The sequence below is a fragment of the Phyllobates terribilis genome, unplaced genomic scaffold (assembly GCF_046119375.1).
Source record: "Phyllobates terribilis strain yellow unplaced genomic scaffold, ASM4611937v1 Scaffold_9__5_contigs__length_417890890, whole genome shotgun sequence".
NCBI classification, from domain to species: domain Eukaryota; kingdom Metazoa; phylum Chordata; class Amphibia; order Anura; family Dendrobatidae; genus Phyllobates; species Phyllobates terribilis.
In genome coordinates this window covers 384,363,014-384,376,891 of record NW_027362769.1, presented here as the reverse complement: position 1 = coordinate 384,376,891, position 13,878 = coordinate 384,363,014, and the positions used below count along the sequence as shown (strand labels likewise).

General features: G+C 58.8%; 1 protein-coding gene across 1 annotated transcript in view; it reads right to left on the bottom strand.

The window, feature by feature from the left end:
• The window catches only part of GLYR1 (glyoxylate reductase 1 homolog), a 15,436-nt gene extending 1,741 nt beyond the window's left edge, over positions 1-13,695 (bottom strand). The window contains 20 exon segments of the mRNA XM_073646228.1: positions 3,517-3,569; positions 3,572-3,640; positions 3,735-3,809; positions 3,812-3,913; positions 6,022-6,184; positions 6,255-6,356; positions 6,519-6,539; positions 6,541-6,630; positions 7,350-7,403; positions 7,657-7,697; positions 7,700-7,755; positions 8,250-8,323; positions 8,407-8,478; positions 8,639-8,701; positions 10,157-10,243; positions 10,387-10,548; positions 11,295-11,436; positions 12,262-12,341; positions 12,611-12,646; positions 13,684-13,695. Of these exon segments, the coding sequence (XP_073502329.1) occupies positions 3,517-3,569; positions 3,572-3,640; positions 3,735-3,809; positions 3,812-3,913; positions 6,022-6,184; positions 6,255-6,356; positions 6,519-6,539; positions 6,541-6,630; positions 7,350-7,403; positions 7,657-7,697; positions 7,700-7,755; positions 8,250-8,323; positions 8,407-8,478; positions 8,639-8,701; positions 10,157-10,243; positions 10,387-10,548; positions 11,295-11,436; positions 12,262-12,341; positions 12,611-12,646; positions 13,684-13,695 (1,554 nt within the window).
• Between the last annotated feature and the right edge of the window lie 183 nt (positions 13,696-13,878).

Here is a 13,878-nt window from a genome sequence, read left to right as displayed (position 1 = left end):
GGAGGAGGGGGGCGCCGCACGCAAGGGAGAGGAGAGGGGGGCGCCGCACGCAAGGGAGAGGAGAGGGGGGCGCCGCACGCAAGGGAGAGGGAGAGGGGGCGTCGCACGCAAGGGAGAGGAGAGGGGGCGTCGCACGCAAGGGAGAGGGGGGCGCCGCACGCAAGGGAGAGGAGAGGGGGCGCCGCACGCAAGGGAGAGGGGGGCGCCGCACGCAAGGGAGAGGGGGCGCCGCACGCAAGGGAGAGGGGGGCGCCGCACGCAAGGGAGAGGGGGGCGCCGCACGCAAGGGAGAGGGGGCGCCGCACGCAAGGGAGAGGGGGGCGCCGCACGCAAGGGAGAGGGGGGCGCCGCACGCAAGGGAGAGGGGGCGCCGCACGCAAGGGAGAGGGGGGCGCTGCACGCAAGGGAGAGGGGGGCGCTGCACGCAAGGGAGAGGGGGGCGCTGCACGCAAGGGAGAGGGGGCGCTGCACGCAAGGGAGAGGGGGGCGCTGCACGCAAGGGAGAGGAGGGGGGCGCTGCACGCAAGAGAGGAGAGGGGGGCGCTGCACGCAAGAGAGGAGAGGGGGCGCTGCACGCAAGAGAGGAGAGGGGGCGCTGCACGCAAGAGAGAGGAGAGGGGGGCGCTGCACGCAAGAGAGAGGAGAGGGGGGCGCTGCACGCAAGGAGAGGAGAGGGGGCGCTGCACGCAAGGGAGAGGGGGGCGCTGCACGCAAGGGAGAGGGGGCGCTGCACGCAAGGGAGAGGGGGCGCTGCACGCAAGGGAGAGGGGGCGCTGCACGCAAGGGAGAGGAGAGGGGGGCGCTGCACGCAAGGGAGAGGAGAGGGGGGATCTGAACGCAAGGGAGAGGGGATCTGCACGCAAGGGAGAGGGGGGATCTGCACGCAAGGGAGAGGGGGCGCTGCACGCAAGGGAGAGGGGGCGCTGCACGCAAGGGAGAGGGGGCGCTGCACGCAAGGGAGAGGGGGCGCTGCACGCAAGGGAGAGGGGGCGCTGCACGCAAGGGAGAGGAGAGGGGGCGCTGCACGCAAGGGAGAGGAGAGGGGGCGCTGCACGCAAGGGAGAGGGGGCGCTGCACGCAAGGGAGAGGGGGCGCTGCACGCAAGGGAGAGGGGGCGCTGCACGCAAGGGAGAGGGGGCGCTGCACGCAAGGGAGAGGAGAGGGGGGCGCTGCACGCAAGGGAGAGGAGAGGGGGGCGCTGCACGCAAGGGAGAGGAGAGGGGGGCGCTGCACGCAAGGGAGAGGAGAGGGGGCGCTGCACGCAAGGGAGAGGAGAGGGGGGCGCTGCACACAAGGGAGGGGAGAGGGGGGCGCTGCACGCAAGGGAGAGGGGGGCGCTGCACGCAAGGGAGAGGGGGGCGCTGCACGCAAGGGAGAGGGGGCGCTGCACGCAAGGGAGAGGGGGCGCTGCACGCAAGGGAGAGGGGGGCGCTGCACGCAAGGGAGAGGGGGCGCTGCACGCAAGGGAGAGGAGAGGGGGCGCTGCACGCAAGGGAGAGGGGGCGCTGCACGCAAGGGAGAGGGGGGCGCTGCACGCAAGGGAGAGGGGGCGCTGCACGCAAGGGAGAGGGGGCGCTGCACGCAAGGGAGAGGAGAGGGGGGCGCTGCACGCAAGGGAGAGGAGAGGGGGGCGCTGCACGCAAGGGAGAGGAGAGGGGGCGCTGCACGCAAGGAGAGGAGAGGGGGGCGCTGCACGCAAGGGAGAGGGGGCGCTGCACGCAAGGGAGAGGGGGCGCTGCACGCAAGGGAGAGGGGGCGCTGCACGCAAGGGAGAGGGGGCGCTGCACGCAAGGGAGAGGGGGCGCTGCACGCAAGGGAGAGGGGGCGCTGCACGCAAGGGAGAGGGGGCGCTGCACGCAAGGGAGAGGGGGCGCTGCACGCAAGGGAGAGGGGGCGCTGCACGCAAGAGAGAGGGGGCGCTGCACGCAAGAGAGAGGGGGCGCTGCACGCAAGAGAGAGGAGAGGGGGGCGCTGCACGCAAGGGAGAGGGGGATCTGAACGCAAGGGAGAGGGGGGGCGCTGCACGCAAGGGAGAGGGGGCGCCGCACGCAAGGGAGAGGGGAGGGGGGCGCCGCACGCAAGGGAGAGGAGAGGGGGGCGCCGCACGCAAGGGAGAGGAGAGGGGGGCGCCGCACGCAAGGGAGAGGAGAGGGGGGCGCCGCACGCAAGGGAGAGGAGAGGGGGGCGCCGCACGCAAGGGAGAGGAGAGGGGGGCGCCGCACGCAAGGGAGAGGAGAGGGGCGCCGCACGCAAGGGAGAGGAGAGGGGGCGTCGCACGCAAGGGAGAGGAGAGGGGGCGCCGCACGCAAGGGAGAGGAGAGGGGGCGCCGCACGCAAGGGAGAGGGGGCGCCGCACGCAAGGGAGAGGGGGGCGCCGTACGCAAGGGAGAGGAGAGGGGGGCGCCGCACGCAAGGGAGAGGAGAGGGGGGCGCCGCACGCAAGGGAGAGGAGAGGGGGGCGCCGCACGCAAGGGAGAGGAGAGGGGGGCGCCGCACGCAAGGGAGAGGGGGCGCCGCACGCAAGGAGAGGAGAGGGGGGCGCCGCACGCAAGGGAGAGGGGGCGCCGCACGCAAGGGAGAGGGGGGCGCCGCACGCAAGGGAGAGGGGGGCGCCGCACGCAAGGGAGAGGGGGCGCCGCACGCAAGGGAGAGGGGGCGCCGCACGCAAGGGAGAGGGGGCGCCGCACGCAAGGGAGAGGGGGGCGCCGCACGCAAGGGAGAGGAGGGCGCCGCACGCAAGGGAGAGGAGAGGGGGGCGCCGCACGCAAGGGAGAGGAGAGGGGGGCGCCGCACGCAAGGGAGAGGGAGGGGGCGCCGCACGCAAGGGAGAGGGGGCGCCGCACGCAAGGGAGAGGGGGCGCCGCACGCAAGGGAGAGGAGAGGGGGGCGCCGCACGCAAGGGAGAGGAGAGGGGGGCGCCGCACGTAAGGGAGAGGAGAGGGGGGCGCCGCACGCAAGGGAGAGAGAGGGGGGGCGCCGCACGCAAGGGAGAGGAGAGGGGGGGCGCCGCACGCAAGGGAGAGGAGAGGGGGCGCCGCACGCAAGGGAGAGGAGAGGGGGGCGCCGCACGCAAGGGAGAGGAGAGGGGGGCGCCGCACGCAAGGGAGAGGAGAGGGGGGCGCCGCACGCAAGGGAGAGGAGAGGGGGCGCTGTACACATTATCTGAAGTATGGCGGCTCAGCTCACTTCAATGGGGCTGAGGTGCATAACAGACACAACCTGACATCAGGGGTGGCGCTGCTGCTGAAAGCAAACAGCCATGGTAGTGTAAGCCCTATAAAAGGGTGCAACGTAAGTGATGGTTGGTCCTGAAGCTCAGTCCTATTCCCTTCAATGGAGGACCAGGGCCACCCTTTTCAGGCTGTCTGTATATGACGCAGGGCCAGCACTGCCGCCTTGGGCTCCGCACAGCGGTTATAATCTGTGACCATGTGAGATGCAGAACTAAAACGCCATGAAAATCGTGCCGAGTACCTCCCCGCCCCCAACAGTCTGACTTCTCGGCAGCGGCCTCACCTCGTTAGCTGCGGCGGCCATAGGGGTGGGGTGGTTGACGGAGTCCCCCATGCGATGGCGAGCCGCAGGTCCTTCTGGATGTACTTTAGATAGAAGTCTGGTTTGAAGTTCCCCTGCAGGATGTCTGAGGAGAGAGCGACGGTCAGGAGGGGAGCAGAAAAGGAGGCCGTGACATTGGGGATTTCACGGGGGAGATGGAGGCATTATTTATTACTTACTTTGGCACTTTTGGTCCAGGAAAATACTGGAGAGCTGGCTCTGGATCAGGATGTCCAGCAGGGTCTGCTGCGACTGCCGGTCACCTGCGCCAGGGTCATGCCCTCCGCTATCGTGGCCATGAAGCTGCCCTGGACCATGTTAATGATGAGCATCATCCGGGCGGCGTTACCCACCTCGCCTGGAAGAGAGATATACACGTATACAGTCCGTGGCATCCGCCCTCCATGTGTCGGCCTCCCATGACACAAGCGGCAGCCGCCCTCCATGTGCCATCCTCCATGACACACAAGCAGCAGCCGCCCTCAATGTGCCATCCTCCATGACACACAAGCGGCAGCCGCCCTCCATGTGCCATCCTCCATGACACACAAGCGGCAGCCGCCCTCAATGTGCCATCCTCCATGACACACAAGCGGCAGCCGCCCTCAATGTGCCAGCCTCCATGACACACAAGCGGCAGCCGCCCTCAATGTGCCATCCTCCATGACACACAAGCGGCAGCCGCCCTCAATGTGCCAGCCTCCATGACACACAAGCGGCAGCCGCCCTCAATGTGCCAGCCTCCATGACACACAAGCGGCAGCCGCCCTCAATGTGCCAGCCTCCATGACACACAAAGCGGCAGCCACCCTCCATGTGCCAGCCTCCATGACACACAAGCGGCAGCCGCCCTCCATGTGCCAGCCTCCATGACACACAAGCGGCATCCGCCCCCCCCATGTGCCAGCCTCCATGAGACACAAGCGGCAGCCGCCCCCCATGTGCCAGCCTCCATGAGACACAAGCGGCAGCCGCCCCCCCCATGTGCCAGCCTCCATGACAAACAAGCGGCAGCCGCCCTCCATGAGCCAGCCTCCATGACATACAAGCGGCATCCGCCCCCCCATGTGCCAGCCTCCCATGACACACAAGCAGCAGCCGCCCCCCCCATGTGCCCAGCCTCCATGACAAACAAGCGGCAGCCGCCCTCCATGAGCCAGCCTCCATGACATACAAGCGGCATCCGCCCCCCCCATGTGCCAGCCTCCATGACACACAAGCGGCATCCCCCCCCATGTGCCAGCCTCCATGACACACAAGCGGCATCCGCCCCCCCATGTGCCAGCCTCCATGACACACAAGCGGCATCGCCCCCCCATGTGCCAGCCTCCATGACACACAAGCGGCATCCACCCCCCCATGTGCCAGCCTCCATGACACACAAGCGGTAGCCGCCCTCCATGTGCCAGCCTCCATGACACACAAGCGGCATCCGCCCCCCCCATGTGCCAGCCTCCATGACACACAAGCGGCATCCGCCCCCCCCCCCCATGTGCCAGCCTCCATGACACAGAAGCGGCACCCCCCCCCCCCCCCCCCCATGTGCCAGCCTCCATGACACACAAGCGGCAGCCGCCCTCCATGTGCCAGCCTCCATGACACACAAGCGGCAGCCGCCCTCCATGTGCCAGCCTCCATGACACACAAGCGGCAGCCGCCCTCCATGTGCCAGCCTCCATGACACAAGAAGCGGCAGCCGCCCTCCATGTGCCAGCCTCCATGACACAGAAGCGGCAGCCGCCCTCCATGTGCCAGCCTCCATGACATACAAGCGGCATCCGCCCCCCCATGTGCCAGCCTCCATGACACACAAGCGGCATCCGCCCCCCCCCCCCCCCCCCCCCCCCAATGTGCCCAGCCTCCATGACACACAAGCGGCAGCCGCCCCTCCATGTGCCAGCCTCCATGACACACACAAGCGGCAGCCGCCCTCCATGTGCCAGCCTCCATGTCACACACAAGCGACAGCCGCCCTCCATGTGCCAGCCTCCATGACACACACAAGCGACAGCCGCCCTCCATGTGCCAGCCTCCATGACACACACAAGCGACAGCCGCCCTCCATGTGCCAGCCTCCATGACACACACAAGCGACAGCCACCCTCCATGTGCCAGCCTCCATGACACACACAAGCGACAGCCGCCCTCCATGTGCCAGCCTCCATGACACACACAAGCGACAGCCGCCCTCCATGTGCCCAGCCTCCATGACACACACAAGCGACAGCCGCCCTCCATGTGCCAGCCTCCATGACACACAAGCGACAGCCGCCCTCCATGTGCCAGCCTCCATGACACACACAAGCGACAGCCACCCTCCATGTGCCAGCCTCCATGACACACACAAGCGACAGCCGCCCTCCATGTGCCAGCCTATATGTCACGAGGGAGAATCACGGCTACAAGGACAGCCAGCGCCATCACTTTGACGTATCAGTATGACATCCAGACATGGCAGCAGCTTACCCAGAAAGAAGGACGTCCTGCCCATGGCCTGGAAGCAGCTGGTACAATCTTCAAAGACGCTGTGGTCTCCGGCTGCCAGGATCATCAGCATGCCGTCGTTGGAGAGCTGCTGGTTACCGGCCACGGGGGCTTCTAGGAAGCGGCCGCCCCGAGACACTATGACCTGGAGGAGGGAGAGGTGAGGGGGCGCAGTGCCGGGGGACAGTCACGTCAGACTGGTAACAGCGTGGTACCTGTGCCAGCTCTGCCACCGTCTCTGGGTCCACCGTAGACATGTCCACGTAACACTTCCCTGGACGGATCCCCTGCAGCACCCCGCTGGGTCCTAGCACCAGCTGAAAGCAGAGGAGACCACCATATTAATGAACAAGTCCAGCAGCAGCAGCATCCCGCCGCACCCACCCATCCGGGGGTCCGACCCCAGTGATTACCCATGGATGTTAGGGCGGCCACCCCCTTGCATTTGTATATAGCGTCACAACATGGAGACAACTTACGTCCTTAGCCGCTGTGGGGTCCCGCCACACAGGCAAACGTGATGTCGCAGGTAGAGACCACCTCGGCCGGAGTTCTGCCTAAATGTGCCCCCTCCTGGATGAACAGGTCGCACTGCGAGAGACGGAGACAAGACGCGTCAGGATTAAAGAAAAGGCCACCAAATGCAAAACTACAGCTCAGACCTGAAGACACGGTGGTGCGATCTATGGCTCGCTGTTATCAGCCACGTCAGGCCGAGTAGTGCTGAATTCCCCAATAGCACAGCTTGTGTCTCCAGGTACAAAGGCCTCGGCAGGATCATCAGCGCTGACCCTAGGGCGACTGATTGACCCCTTCCCATTTTTGGGAACACAAGACGCATTATAATCGGAGGGTGAAGGGGCGACTGCGGCTGAAAATGGCAACTCTGAAGCTTCCATTCTCCTCATGGGATAAATAATTAGATTTTGATAGATCGGACAGGATGATAACAAACACGATTGGTCTTTAATATATTTTAACTCCTTAATGACCAGTGACGTATATTTTCATCCGTGGGCCCGTGCAGGGTGTATGGGGCGAGTGCCGGTGCTCGGAGCCAGCTCTGATCGCTGCCGTTTAACCCTTCACTGTCAGCGGCATTTACAGGGCCCTCCCTGCAACAGTCGGACTGTGAGGAGCTCACTGACGGATTCTCAGGTATCCCTTTCTCACATGGGCTCGATAAGCTGGGGCAGGCGCAGTCGTGGCAGCCATATTGGTGGTGACTACCCATCATTCTCAGAAACAGACAAAACTAAAATAATGGCCGATGGAGGAGGACGGTGGCGACGAGATGAAAGAGTCTTTACCTTGCTGTCCTCGTCTTGATCCCACACTTCACTGTGAATTCCTCCAGGCGTGTTCTAGTTTAGAGATATAACGGAGATGGATATTCTCAGGGCTGTCAGTACCAGACTAGGACGCCACCGCTCAGCCCTGACCGGTGTGAACACAGGGGGCGCTGTAGTGATTCCAATGAAGTATGAGATCACACGTGACTGTGCGGCTCCAGCGATAAAACGCCCCCCGCCCCGGTGGGGTACTACAACCCTCAATGAGTGTGGACGCCGCATCGGTGTGACGGAATGCGATGCCCGATCCCAGGGCGGCCGTTACCTTCTCCGCTGTCCGGTTCCATACGGTCACCGTGTGCCCATCTTCAGCAGGTTGGATACAATGCCGCTGCCCATTAAGCCCAACCCGAGAAACCCGATCCTAAAACAAGAGGAGAGAAAAAGTGGTCAGAAGACGGGTCTGGCCGGACTCACACAAAGGGTTAAACACTGGATTTGCCAGCGCCCGCACAGCATCAGGGTATATCAAAGTATTGGGGGGGGCCACACGGTGGAGACCCCAGAAAGTGTTTATGACGCCATTTACTGCTCCTGGTCAGTGAATTAAAACCTTCTCCTCTCCACCCATAGATGTAACATTTCTCCACAGCTGAGGGTTTGTTACAGGTGCCCCCATCAGCTGCACCGTACTCTCCTGCGATGGGTCAGGAAGGCAGAAAGGTCAGGAAGGCAGAAAGGCTGGAGTCTAAAACTTTCAAGCAAGTTTTGGGGCTTTGCAAGAATCTTCCAGTCACTGACGGCAAGCAGAGGTTGTAAAAACAGTGAAAAAACTGAGAAACAGAGTCTAAACAATGCAGAGAAGGCAGCGGTGGGCGCTCGGCGGCAGCGGTGGGCGCTCGGCGGCAGCGGACGTACTTCTTGTCTGTGGGGGTGATGTTGCCATTGATGGCCGTGCTGTCGGCTGCCTGGATGGACGTTGATCCTGTGTCCTGTGAACAGAAAAACGAGAGCGATGTCAGCGATGGAGACGCAGGCACGAACACATGACGGATGGAGCAGTGGGCGTCCTCACCTCCTCCGAAACTTTGAGCCTCTTGCTGATGGCCTGGTAAGTGACGCTGGGCTGGGGACAGAAAACCAAACACTGAGACAAACCTTCAGCACATGTAATCCCCCCACGAGGGGAGCAGAACGGGGCAGAGACCCTCACAATGTGCAACCTAAAGGGGTACACCCATCCGAGGGGGCTGCAGACCCTTAAACCGTCTTGACAAGCTGCGTTCACCGCTCGTACCTTTTCACACCATCTCGGTGCCGAGCGTCCTGTGCCGGTGGTGTAGCAGCCAGCTGTCGCCTGCTGTGTCCTCCTGCAGCCATAATAAAGAGACACGTTCAGGCCACTGGCACCGAGGAAACAAAAGCAGCAATTATATAAACTGCCCACCGTATTCTGCACGCAGCTCCTATTCAGAGCTATGAATCTCCATAGTTACAATCGGAGAGTCTTCTGCCCCATCTATTAGTCGCAAACTTTTTGCTCCCATTTCTAATGTATATCAATGCCCAGTATCACGGGGTAATCGTCTGGACCATGAGGTCTTATAGGTTTGTTTGCTTCAGACCACCTTATCGGGACGCCAGCCCCTGGTATTAGCCGCCACCCGAGTGTTACGTGTACGGCCGCACATGGTGACGCACGCCCCGTAAAGTCGCTGCAGAGACCGTGAGCAATAAAAGAACTGAGGAGACTTCAAGGACCGTCCTCCGGTGCCGCTCGGGCACGCTGCGTGCGGCCTACCTTCTCGGTCCGGCTGAGCAGGAAGTGGCTGAAGTGCGGGTCGTCCGAGGTACGCTGCAACCGAACAGAGAGAAACTGAGCCACTTCCCTTTACAGCAAACCACGGCTGCTGGGGGTGGTAGTTCCACAAGAGCGGTACTTACATGAGACGACAGCCTCGCCCGCTGTGGGCTCAGCCATAGATCAGAGCCCGGCACAAATCCCAGCACCAAAGTCAGGGAGGGAGAAAAATGACAATGGCGCCCCCTCCTGGTGTCACAACACACCATATTTAATGGCCCCATTTAATTTACACTAAAAAGCATTTTTCCCAGGGTCAAAATAAAAAATAACAATGAACAAAAGTGCTCACGGCGCGCTATAAGAACCCGATTATTTTCTGGCCCCCAGAAAAAAGTTAAGGAAATCGCAAATGGTATTTTTTTTTTAGCATTTAAAAAAACAAAGAAATGTTATTTGCATGGTTATAATTTTATTTTCTGACGGTCGCACATCGGGAGTACTTATCTATTTATTTTTTTTACCTCTGGCATTAATTTAGCATTTCCGCTTCTGTAATGATCCTCGTTCAGCATTTCGGATTTCATCCGATCGCTGGTACAATGAACACAAACCACTTCTGTATTGTCCTGTCAGGTCTCATTAGTCCCACAGGCTTGGGGAGACTTCACTGGACCCCTGGCTGCCATGAAGACCCATGGGCCCCACCCCGTGGTCACATTTTTTTTTTTTGGGGGGGGGGGGAGCTTTTGGAGGCCGCCTATCTGTCACAGGTTACATGAGAGATCGGTGCCCGGGGGGGGGGGGGGGGGGGGGGGGGGGGGTTTACTGGGATTCTAGTAGTCCTCTCCAATATCTATAGTTACCGGATCCATCATATTCTTTATAGTGTAAGAATGGCTGTAATACTGAGGCCCCCCGTGCGGTGTCTGTAGTGGGCACACAGGAGTGAGAGCGGCCAGAAGAGTGCGTGCCCCCTGCAGTGACGATCACAGGAGCGGAGGCACCGCTGATCTATTCTTACCTCGCTCGTGGGTGGAGGCCAACTGAACCGAGACACCGTCTTCATCGCCAGCTTCTTCAGCGAGCTCGGCTGGGGGGATCTGGTGTGCTAAAAAAGCAGGAAAATGGTAGAAAAGAGCCAACATTACATCACAAAAATATATCCCTCTCATCACTACTACAACTCCTATCAGGAGGGCGGTGAGCGACCTGGGGATGTCGGCGTCTTCAGCCGAGTTGAGCGTTACCCACCTTGTCATCCTTGGGTGGTCTTCCGCGTTTCCGTGGGCTTTGCTCGTGGGGCCTCTTTGTAGGTTTGCTGGAGCCGGCATCTGACGACTTTTTCTTCTTCTTTTCTCCGGCCGGCTTCTTAGTTTTGCCCTCCCCTTTCTTGCCTTTGTCATCACTCGCGTTCTGGAAACAAAAAAAAAAAACGATGAATCCGTATGACGATTCGTGTCATTCAGAAAACATTGACTTTAATATAAACGTACTAAAAATGGGGCAAAAAAGTAGTGACTGACAGGATCCGAGTGCGAGATCAGGTCACATTAAATCCTTCCGGAGCAGAATTTTTCGTTTTTGCCGTTTCACATTTTTTCCTCCCTTTCTTCCAGGAGCCATAACCCCCCCCCCCCCCATATTTTTTTTGTTTAGATTTTATACCTTGGTAAAATATAAAAAGGAGTGCCAAGATGGCAGCTACCGAGGTGACAATAGTTCCCAATGGTTGAGTAAGTAAATATCTGCAGTAAGGAGCAACGTGCAAACACAGACAGGGCCAAAATAAAGCAAACTGCACCTTATTTCATTGTAACCCAATGTCCCCATCCCTCTCTCGCATCAGAAAAGTAAAATTCCCCAGATCGGAGATGATAGAAAATGCTCCGCACCGCGGCAAAGACCGTGGAAACCCAACTAGAAGGAAATACAGCAAATCTATAGGAAACGCCACAAGCGTCTGAGATATGATCCACATAGGAGTGACTACAGAGAGGCCGCACGTGTGGCCAAGTGTCTGTCCTCAGCGGTTCATCCATCCAGACACATTATCCTCCAAAGGAAGAAACAATGGAGGAAGTAAATAAACCTCCAGACCGCTGGGTGCAGGGACATCCCTTATACTGGAGAAAGGAGGAAGAAAATCCTTTATCATTAACCTGTTCTTGTTTCGCCTTTACTTTCTTCAGGAACTCCTCCACCGCGTCCACTGCTTGCTGGAAGCGTTTGCCTTTGTTGGCTTTGATCATCTCCTCCTTGTGGGGGTGATAAGGTTTCAGCTGCTCCACCTTAATCCATGCGCTGAGAGAAAACGCAATAGAGGTCAGGCAGTGCCAATAATGGACCCGAAACTCCATATACTGATTCTGTACTGATCCTGAGTTACACCCTGTATTATACCCCAGAGCTGCACTCACTATTCTGCTGGTGCTGTCACGGTGTACATACATTACATTACTGATCCTGAGTTACATCCTGTATTATACTCCAGAGCTGCACTCACTATTCTCCTGGTGCAGTCACTGTGTACATACATTACATTACTGATCCTGTACTGATCCTGAGTTACATCCTGTATTATACTCCAGAGCTGCACTCACTATTCTGCTGGTGCAGTCACTGTGTACATACATTACATTACTGATCCTGTACTGATCCTGAGTTACATCCTGTATTATACCCCAGAGCTGCACTCACTATTCTGCTGGTGCAGTCACTGTATACATACATTACATTACTGATCCTGAGTTACATCTTGTATTATTCTCCAGAGCTGCACTCACTATTCTGCTGGTGCAGTCACTGTGTACATACATTATTGATCCCGAGTTACATCCTGTATTATACTCTGGAGCAGCACTCACTATTCTGCTGGTGCAGTCACAGTGTACATACATTACTGATCCCGAGTTACATCTTGTATTATACTCCAGAGCTGCACTCACTGTGCACATACATGGTAACACATACTGTAACCCCTGTGGATGCAGGAGAACATAACATTACAAGTCCCATCAAACCGTTAATAAATCTATAACCAGACAATGAGCCCCATTCTGGGTTTATCATGTGATCACTGATACCCAATCAGGACGAGCCCCTGTGACACGTCTCGGTGACACTTACTGATCTTCAGTTCCAAAAAAATTTCACGAACAGGCATTTTTGCCGCGTGGCTTTTTTAAATCTTTTGGTGCATTGACGATCTGCGGATAAAAAGAAAGGTGAGGACGGCGGACCCCAGTACATCACAAGCACACAGGTTTACATAAAGGGGGTCTCTAATCTTATATGCAAGATAGAGAGGTAAGAGCAGAAAGCCGACCCCTGCTCCAGCCTCAGCAACTACTGCATGATTGCTATCTCCTGCCAGTGAGTCCTCTCCAGCTGGATGCCAGGCGCAGTCTACACCCCTGATCTATATATGGGGAAAGTCAGACTCCCGGGCACGTAATCCGCTCATCACCGCACTCACCTTTCCGGGCCACGGAGGGTAACGACCCAGTTTCCCCTAAAAAGAAGAAAAGATGCAGGTAAAAATCCGGGACAAATCTAAAATAGCAGATAATGAACACATGAATATCCAGGTTACAAATACATCTCCTATGTGAGATCCTGGGATACTGACACCAAACCCTTCAATACAAAGAGACAACAGAGTCCTTCCAGATCTACATTAGATTCCCCCCACACAATATATTAGATCCCAAAACAATTCATCACTAATCCCCAATACTAGATCCCCTGACTAGATCACTTTAGCTACTATTCAGAGTCGCTCAGGCATTTTCTGTGCCCGCGTTACTATATTAGTGAAGGCTCAACAAAGAATGTTTTCTTTTAATTCGCTTTGCTGGATTGAAAACCTTTTCCATCACTTCGGACAAGATCCCCAAACACATTTCCTTAATTAAACCAAAAACCTTTAATACAACCAGATCCCCAGACAGCATCACACAACGCAATCCTGGGCGGACCTCCCACGTGGGATCCCCCGACACAATCCTGATACTAGACCTCTAAAGGATTCCCTGATCCCCTTGAGTGGATCCTTCCTTCCCTCACACCAGATCCCCTGACTGGATCCTTCCTACCCGTTCCCTCACACCAGATCCCCTGACTAGATCCTTCCTCCCCAGTCCCTCACACCAGATCCCCTGACTGGATCCTTCCTCCCCAGTCCCTCACACCAGATCCCCTGACTGGATCCTTCCTCCCCAGTCCCCCACACCAGATCCCCTGACTAGATCCTTCCTCCCCAGTCCCCCACACCAGATCCCCTGACTGGATCCTTCCTCCCCAGTCCCTCACACCAGATCCCCTGTCTGGATCCTTCCTCCCCTTACAGCAGATCCCCTGATCGGCTGTGATCGTCCTCATACACGGAGCCCCCAGCTCAGCACGCCCCTCTGCGCGGCCCTGGTGGTCGCAGCTCGTCAGCCTCACACCGCGGCCTCTGCTCGGTCTCCAGCCCCCGCCCGGTGTCTCCGCCCGCCCGCTCCCGCCGCCCAGCACTCACCACACCAGGTCTCCTTGTCGCAGACTCACAGTCGCCGTCATCTTACCGACACTGGCAGAGCGGGGAGAAGGCGGAGGATGTGGGGATAGGAAGGAATACTGACTGCGCAGAGGATGCCGGGATAACAGGAAACACCCCCGCCCGCCGTGCTCGCACCTCACGCAGCCCCGCACACCCGTCACACGACGCCGCTCACGTACAGGACGACGACCAATCCGCGGCCT